This window comes from Cupressus sempervirens, chromosome 5 (assembly GCF_028749045.1).
Source record: "Cupressus sempervirens isolate cs-2001-9-10 chromosome 5, ASM2874904v1, whole genome shotgun sequence".
In the NCBI taxonomy this organism is placed as follows: Eukaryota; Viridiplantae; Streptophyta; class Pinopsida; order Cupressales; family Cupressaceae; genus Cupressus; species Cupressus sempervirens.
In genome coordinates this window covers 252,170,804-252,179,513 of record NC_143122.1, presented here as the reverse complement: position 1 = coordinate 252,179,513, position 8,710 = coordinate 252,170,804, and the positions used below count along the sequence as shown (strand labels likewise).

General features: G+C 37.2%; 1 protein-coding gene across 6 annotated transcripts; it reads left to right on the top strand.

Annotated features, from left to right (window-relative positions):
- Positions 1–413: 413 nt before the first annotated feature.
- LOC149555477 (pentatricopeptide repeat-containing protein At3g13880-like) lies at positions 414–7,847 on the top strand. 6 transcript variants are annotated; one of them, XR_016364495.1, is made up of 4 exons: positions 419–635; positions 748–3,351; positions 6,998–7,114; positions 7,245–7,847. XR_016364495.1 is itself a non-coding variant. In XM_089829531.1 (2 exons), the coding sequence occupies exon 1, from the start codon at positions 638–640 to the stop codon at positions 3,308–3,310; it is 2,673 nt and encodes an 890-aa protein (XP_089685657.1). In that variant the 5' UTR covers positions 414–637; the 3' UTR covers positions 3,311–3,351; positions 5,387–6,188. The 6 variants fall into 6 exon arrangements, 1 of the variants encoding a protein (XP_089685657.1); XR_016364494.1 differs by having other exon boundaries at positions 745–3,351; XR_016364496.1 differs by having other exon boundaries at positions 424–635; positions 729–3,351.
- The last annotated feature ends 863 nt before the right edge of the window (positions 7,848–8,710 follow it).

Here is an 8,710-nt window from a genome sequence, read left to right as displayed (position 1 = left end):
CAAGGGGAATTTCCCCAATGAGTAAGTAGCTCTTGTAAGTGAGCCACCTCCAGCGCAACTTTGTCAATTTGTATTTGTATCTACAACATGACATTATTACATATACATGATTTAGATTACATAGCAACATGAATATCAAGAAAGCTGTGAGAGAATAAGACAGCATTGCAATCTTTCCAAATTGTAAACAAAGTCTCCGTTCTAAAAGCATGTCAAATCTGGGGATATCTAAAAGGGAGTATGAGAGCATCACCTAGAACCACCATATGCTAAATGAAAGTGAAAAAATCATAAATCCAGAGCCAATAATTTTAGGCTCGTCTACAAAACCAAAAAATATGCAAGAAGCTTTCAATCTGACCACAAGAAAGGCATCTAGGATGTAGAACTCCTAAATGTCAAACCCAAAGGCATCATAGGATCTGAAGATACACTTAACCACGAGAATGACCATTAGTTCCACCTTTTTTTTAATGTAACAAACCGGGAGAGTCTACGCGAGATGAGAACAAAGGCCTCGCAAGTATATATATTTTAAACAAAAAATGGTCTCATAATCACTAGGCTGCTTCATGGCGAGTAGTGGTTATCGTGGTGTCAGCGGACATAACAAAACAAATGATTAAGGCAACCGGGTATGTTTTTCCCTTATTTACCAATTCAGTTGAAATCTTTGTTGACTATCAAGGGGTGTAAAATAAAATTTCCAGTTCAAACTAACTGTTCAGGTGAATATTGCATCAGCAGCAAAAACAGTATAAATGAGTTCCCAAACTCATATTACAAAGCCAACTCAACTAAGCAATGGTATTATAAAATTGAAGAGAATGCTATTCGTGGTCAATTATGGTCTGCCATGGACCAGCAAGGATGCTCAACTGATTCCAGAACATATGCTTTGTTGTTACGAGATTGCGTTAAGAAGAGAGCATTGGCAGAGGGAAAGAGAATACATGCCCACATGATACAGACAGGATATAAGCTGGGTATGTTCGCATGTAGTGATCTCCTCAACATGTACGCCAAATGTGGTTGTTTGAAAGATGCCTGCTATTTGTTTGACAGAATGCCTGAGCCAGACGCGGTCTCATGGAATGCGCTGATTTCAGGATATGCACGCCATGGATCCAACCAGCAGGCCCTGAACCATTTTTGCAAAATGCAGAAAGTGGGTATGAAACCTGACAATTTCACTTTCACTAGCATTCTGAGCTCTTGTGCTTATCTTGGAGACCTAGATAAGGGGAAACAACTGCACACTCGTGTCATTAAATTTGGATTCGAGTCACAAATCTTTGTAGGAAATGCACTTGTTGACATGTACGCTAAATGTGGGAGAATTGAAACTGCACACCAATTGTTTCTTGAAATTCCCAATAAGGACGATGTTTCTTGGAATGTATTGATTACGGGATATGCCCAGATTGGATTGGGTAAGGAAGCTTTAAATCTCTTTTGTCAAATGCGAAGAATGGGGTTTAAAATGGGATATTTTACATTTGGCAGTGTTCTCAAGGCATGTGGAAGTGTTATGCTTCCTGGGCAGGGTAGACAGGTCCATGCTTGCATTGTGAAAACTGGATATGAGTCGAATTTTCATGTGGGAAGTGCCATTCTGGACATGTATTGCAAATGTGGAAGAATGGAAGATGCTCAGCAATTGTTTGATGAAATCCCTGAGCAAGAGGAAGTATCGTGGAATGCATTGATTTCAGGATATGCTCAGAATGGCTATAGCGAAGAAACCTTGAAACTCTTTTGTCAAATGCAATGGACAGGTCCAAAGCCGTGTCACTTCACATTTGGTAGCGTTCTTAAGGCATGTGGCAACCTAGATGTACAGAAACAAGGAAAGCAGATTCATACATGTATCATTAAAGCTGGATTTGAATCTGATACTTTGGTGGGGAGTGCAGTTGTTGACATGTATGCAAAGTGTGGGAGCTTAGAAGATGCACAAGCAATGTTTTACAAAATGCCAGATAGAAATTTAGTCACGTGGAATACAATTATTGCTGGCCTTTGTCAAACTGTGGGTAACGTGGAATCCCTGAGATACAACGTGGAGGCGTTGAACCTTTTTGGTGAAATGCTTCGGGCAGACATGAAGCCAAATCACTTTACTCTCTCTAGTACTCTCATAGCATGTTCAAACTTAAGTGCTATAGAACACGGCCGGCAACTCCATGCTTACACAATTAAAAATCTCTTTGAGGTAGAAGAATTTGTAGGAACTTCTCTGGTTGGAATGTACTCTAAATGTGGGGCCACAGATGATGCATATAAATGTTTTGAAAAACTGCAAAAATGTGATGTTGTCTCATGGAATGCAATGGTTGCAGGTTATGCTCAGAATGGCCACACTGAACAAGCATTGAAACTATTTCAGCAAGCGCTAAGGGAAGGAATAAAATCAGATGAGATAACATTTAGCATTATTCTTAGTGCGTCTGCTTACATAGCAGCTTTGGAACAAGGCAAGCAAATACACACATACACTATTAAAAGTGGATTTGAACCAAGGGTAGTCATTGGAAATGCTCTTGTTGGCATGTATGCCAAGTGTGGAAGCATTGATGATGCATGCAAAATCTTTGAAATTATGCCTCTGCGAGATGCATGCTCATGGACAGCATTGATTATAGGGTATGCTCGGCATGGATATGGGAGAGAAGCTCTCCAATTTTTTGAGCAAATGCAACAAAATAGAATGAAGCCAAATGAAATAACCTTTCTTGGTGTTCTATCTGCTTGCAGCCATGCAGGCTTAGTGAATGAAGGCTATTACTACTTTGATTCCATGAGTAGAGATTATGACGTCCCACCAAGAGTTGATCACTGTGCTTGCATTGTTGACCTTCTTGGCCGTGCTGGACACCTGGATGAGGCAGAGCTCTTCATCAAGAAAATGAAATTGGAATCTGATGCTGTGGCATGGCGTGCCTTGCTCAGTGCATGCAAAATTCATGGTAATGCTGTCATAGGTAAACGTGCTGCAGAACATATTCTCGAGCTGGAGCCAAATGATGCCTCAGCGTATGTGCTGCTTTCAAAATTACATTTATTGGATGGGAATTCAGATGAGGCAACAACATTAAGAAGTATGATGAAAGGGAAGGGAGTGAAAAAAGAGCCTGGATTGAGCTGGATTGAAATCAACAGTAAAGTTCATTATTTTGCAGTACGAGATAGATCGCACCCACAAACAGAGAATATATATGCAAAACTAGATGAATTATTACTAAAAATGAAAGAAGTGGGGTATGTGCCGGACACAGACTTTGTAATAGATGACATGGAGTATGAGTAAAAGCATTTCTTCCATTAATTAAGTCCAGCATTCAAATTGAGGTTAGTCAACCCTCACCTTTGACTACTATGCTTTACTGTCTTTGATAATTTGAATGGATTATAGAAGTTGATGAACAATGAGATATGATAGATCATGGTATATGTAGCACTTTAAGGTGAAGCCAGCTTTTGTCTTGGTGGATCTTGTATGGATTCGTCAGAAATGCTTAAGAATGCTGGTTTACAAAATTCTTGGATCCAAGCATGGTGACCAAATTTCTCTAGGACTTGTTGTATGTCTTTTTAAGTTCACCATTTATAAGAAATTAAAGTTGATTTAATTTTAAATATTTGTAATGAGATAATGTCACAAGGTTCCTTAATATGTGTTAATGACACCCTTCACAATAAATGTATTGATTGTGAACGGCTTAGAAATTATATTGATGATGATATTCAAGATAGAGATTTACTGATTGGAAAGCACGTTGTTTCCCTCAAAGTATTTGAAATAATGCTTTAACTTTTTCCAGTGTGATCTATAAATGTTCATTAAATCCTATAATACATGCATAGGTCGTCAGGCTTCTGAGTTAAGCCTATGCTGTAAAGTATAAATAATGTGATATAATCTTCTCAGATGGCAAGCTGATACCATAATGGAAAACATTTAAAAGGCTGATTTCTCCAACTGTTCTTGTAATAGTTTTTTGTTGGCAGCAACAGTTTTTGAAAAAATTAAAATCCTTAACACTTACAGTACACATATCTTTTGGACTTATGTAATTGAAACTCATTGTATCGATTCATTTATAAGTCAGCTCAAATATTCTAGCGTGAATATGGACCTCAACTTATATCAACATCTCAGACTTACATGTTTTTTCTTGAAAAAGAAACAACTTCAATGCTACAAAACTGTTCCCTCATATGTTTTCTTTGGTCCTATCCATACAATTTATCTTATTTTCATGTGCCAATATTTGTTCTGTTGCCCATTGCACAATTTACCAGAACCTTTGCAGGATTTTTTTCTTATAAATTCCTACATAAAGGAATGCTTTTGTTTGCGAGCACACAGAACTGTACAGGAAATAAATACGGGTTCTCCATTTGTAATTGTATGTATCCATGTTGGAAACTTCTACCAACTTATTTGCTGCCTTGTTCAAACAAAACGGAGCCCACTTGCAACCTCTAAATCATGGTGTGGGAAATTAGTAGAATTCAAAAATTATGTATCCATTATTCGACTTAGATTAAAGGACCCGTGTGATTGAGATGATTATGAAAAGCACTAAAGAACTACTAATTAGTTGTAATGCCAAAAGGTATTCTTCTGTACAAGATTTTGAGCAGTTCATGTGGTAACCAGAAAAACGAAAAATTGCGAGTAAAGAAAATTTTCAATCACAACATAGCATATATGTGTTAGAACACTATTCATTAGTTAAATCCCACCATATACCTTGGGAATCACAAAAACATTTGGTCTACAAAAAGAATTTCATTATAATAGTTTCAAGGGTGAGATCTTCCAATGCTCCATCCACTTCGGAGTCTACCACCATTCACCATGTCATCCAAACTTCATGTTTGACTCCTCTTTTAATCAAATCGAAAATGTATCTTATATTACACGAAATGAATAGGAGGTTTACATGGGCTGAACAAAAATATTATAAGAAGGTAGAAGAAGCACTTGAGCCTGAGCCCTAACGTGTTTCCAAACTGCATACATTTAGCTTTGATATTCGTTTTCCAAATTATTTTTTAAATCCTTGATTATGCTAGATGGCAGTTTCCTCAATACTATATACTTGATCAATACTTAATGGTCAATAGGCAGAAAACAGCATCTCCAGAAAGTTCTTTTTATTCTGCAAGCTTATAGTGTTTGTCAAAGTTACTGAGATTTTTTGGGGGGGTTGCAGTGCAATTCATTCTCTGAATGAGAGATCCTGAATTTTGTGGGAATTGAAGGGAAGTTTGCCAGTGGAATTAAACAGACCAATCTATTTATTGACAAAAAAATCTTCAAGAATGCCAAATCATCATCTTTAGATTATCTTTGAAGAGTTTGATAAATCTGCAGGTTCTGTGGCAATAAAGAATCTATCTTTGCTGGGAACTGATGTTAATGGGAGTTTCTTGACACTTTGAAACTCAAATGGTGCCTCAGGCTCAGGTGCAATCCACAGGGAAACAATATTAACTAGATCTATGATTGAAATTACAGATGGTGTGCCAGATTGAAACAATAGTCTTTATCATGTAAGGGGTGACAAGAATGGTGGCATGAAACTAAAGGATAACTGGGATTGCTTTGACAATTTGAAGTCTCACCAGGTAGAAATGATATAACCCTTTTGGTGGGAAAGGGTAGCTTATTGATTGATGAAAGAAATCAAATCGCATAAATAGATAGCATTTTGCATTGTAGATTCTGGCTGGTGCAGGAAGTAAAATGTGGAATCATTGGCAACTCTTCAGGTATTTCACATTGATGTGATTCAACTTTGACCTCCATGTCATGTGAAGCATAGGAATGCAGGGCATTGATGCAAGTTATGCTGTTGCATTGAGGGTCTACTATACCAAAAAAATATTGGCAGATTTGGATTGAGAAATGTTTGTCTTTGCCAGGCAGAGATAGAGGGGAATAAATGCCCAACTGCTTCATGCGCTATGCAGCTAAAAGCAGTAAAGGAATTTCCCTACTCTCCATTCCCAGGGTTAGTTGCAACTTTGCCCTTTGCAAATTGGAAAAATTCATTTTTGAGAATTAGTAAGAAAAGCAAGAAGGCACTTCAAATGAAGCAAATGTTTTTGCTTCACCACATTGCATTATAGAACAATTCCATCTCTGGAAATGGAATAAATATGGCTTTGATCTCTATTGTGCCCTAGGTACTTTGCTTCCACTTCGATCTGTTTAGCCTTCATTACACACTTTGATTGAACTTTTTATTTATTTTTTAAATTCTTTGACTGCATCACTTTCCAGGTTGACCTAATTAATGATACTATTCTTACTAGACAATGTGAAATTTGGTTTCCTTGTGACCTTCACAGATGAAATGATTACCAATATATTATGGAGTGTCATAGGAATTGAGGTTGAGCTCCATAACACCATGAGTTTGACTGCGACATAGTTTGCACTTTGCAGACTCGGACTCGGAGAGTACTCGGCAAGCCAAAAAATTTTAACTCGGAAAAAACTCGGCATATACTCAACAAAAACTCGGGGAAAACTCAGCAACTCAAAAAGTACTAAAATTTAAAATCTCTTAAAGAAACTTATTTTTTTTGTAGAATACAATTACAAAATATATTAAATTAGTAATTGACATTTCAGTAGAGAAAATGTATAGTTTTATAGCACTAAAATGATGTGAAAAATGCATCTAATCCAATTTTTTCCCTGCATCAACATTTTTACCTATGTTTTTTAACATCTATAAATACGTGAGAGTTAAACTTGAGAGTACTCGCCCAACAGAAAAACTTGAGAGTACTCGGCAACTCTGAGAGTACTCGGAGAGCTTGCAAACTATGGACTGCAAAAGCGATACATGATCTCCTCAAAGCCCCTGCACATATGAGACTCTAGATGCGTGGTGTCAAAGCATTATATGCACTTTTTATCATTTTTATTTATTATGATGGATACAAATTTATATTTTGATGAATTCTTGACCAGGTAGGTATCTCACTTCACTAGACGAGAAGATATGTGAAATACAGAAGACATCCTAGCCACAATGTTGATTTGGAAACTACGACATTTGTAGCGGCCACATCATTTGTTTTAGATAAGGTACTTCTCAAGTGCTTTCAAAACTGCAACCGGCATTAGTCATGTAAAAATTCTTCATGAAAGCATTTTCATGTTTATTTGGCTACTAACCAGTTTCAATTGAATCAATTTGTTTGATATGTCTAACTAGGTTTCTGTCTTGCAAACAAACATGGTGGAACTTACAGTGATAGCTTGAAAGTAGGGGAGTGTCCTTTCTACTTCAACTTTGATGTATAGCAATTCTGTTATGCATTCTACAACTTGAACTGAATATTAATTGCACGGGGGGCAAATCTTCAGTAGCTTTCATATGAGGTGGGACATGTCCCCTTCTTTCCGAAATTGATTTATCGCGGAAGCTCATCTGCACCCTGTATTCATTTATCCCAACATGCAATGGTTGCAGAAATTCATCGCATGGTTTCATTGGCAAGATATTCTATTATTGAGTATTTAATGAGAATACAGTAATTTTCAGCTAAACATTTGCACATCTATAGAAATCTTCACAGTTTTTTTTGCTACCATGACCAAATTGACCAGATTTTACCAAAATCGAATGGTTATGTGTATGTACTTTTAACAAACGATATTGCTGGGCAATGTACTATGTCATCAATGTTATATAGCCTTTTGTGATGAACACCATGATTATCTCCCCATTTTTCTTCTAGCAATGTAAAAACTAAAATTGTAAAATCTGATTTGATCTCAAACCCAAAATTGAAGACTCTACTACTTTGATTGGAAATCGTGTTCACTTGTTCACTGCTGGACAAATTTATCGAAGTCTACATTTGAATGATTGGAAATCGTGTTCACTACTAGACAAATTTATCGAAGTCTACATTTGAATAATATGTTTTCAATCTCAATAGCATCAAATGCATATATGGATAATAATATAAAACTTATGTTCCTTCTAAAAGTTGTTGGCAATGAAGGCAAGTGTGAAGGTGGTATCTACATCCAGTGCCAAAACCCTAGCAACAAAAACTTCTTGTATCAACATTTATTGGGGTACTTCTCATGGTGGCATCAATGGTGGTGGCTCAAACAAGGAGGTTGGCGACAGCGGCATATAAGAGGAGGTTGATCTTTCCATTTAGGTGATTGATGAAGAGGATGAATTGCTCCTTAATATTCTACAAGAGTCTCATTTTAAAGCTCTTGGAGTTTGGAGTGGGGGAGGTGGTTCCAAAGTTGTTGATAATGAAGAGATTGTCTTTAATGTTGAGGTAGGACCTAATGTTGAGGTTTGAGGATGAGTTGCTACTTGATCCATTGCTTGAAGCTCATTGTTGGTTTCCCCTCTTTGTTGGTTTCTAAGTTCTCTCCAAAGGATAAGGAGTGTACTTGTTGTTTAGTGGGTAAAGGGTTCCTACAAAAGGTGGTGGTCTCTATTTCACCCATGCCTACCATTTCTTGCAATGAGGAGGGGTTCTTAAACAATGGTTTCTTTGAAAAGGGGATGTTGCCTTCTCTCCCTCATCTAGAAATGTTTTGCAAGACTCATACTTACCCCATTTCTTGGCATTGGGTTGCATTTGGGTTCGAGGCTTGCTGCTTTAGAGGATGATTTATTACCTAGTTCTATTTCTGCCCAACCATTGC

What these genes read in the sequence shown, in the direction of transcription:
- LOC149555477 (XM_089829531.1), top strand. Translation starts at nt 638, where the DNA reads ATGTTTTTCCCTTATTTACCAATTCAGTTGAAATCTTTGTTGACTATC.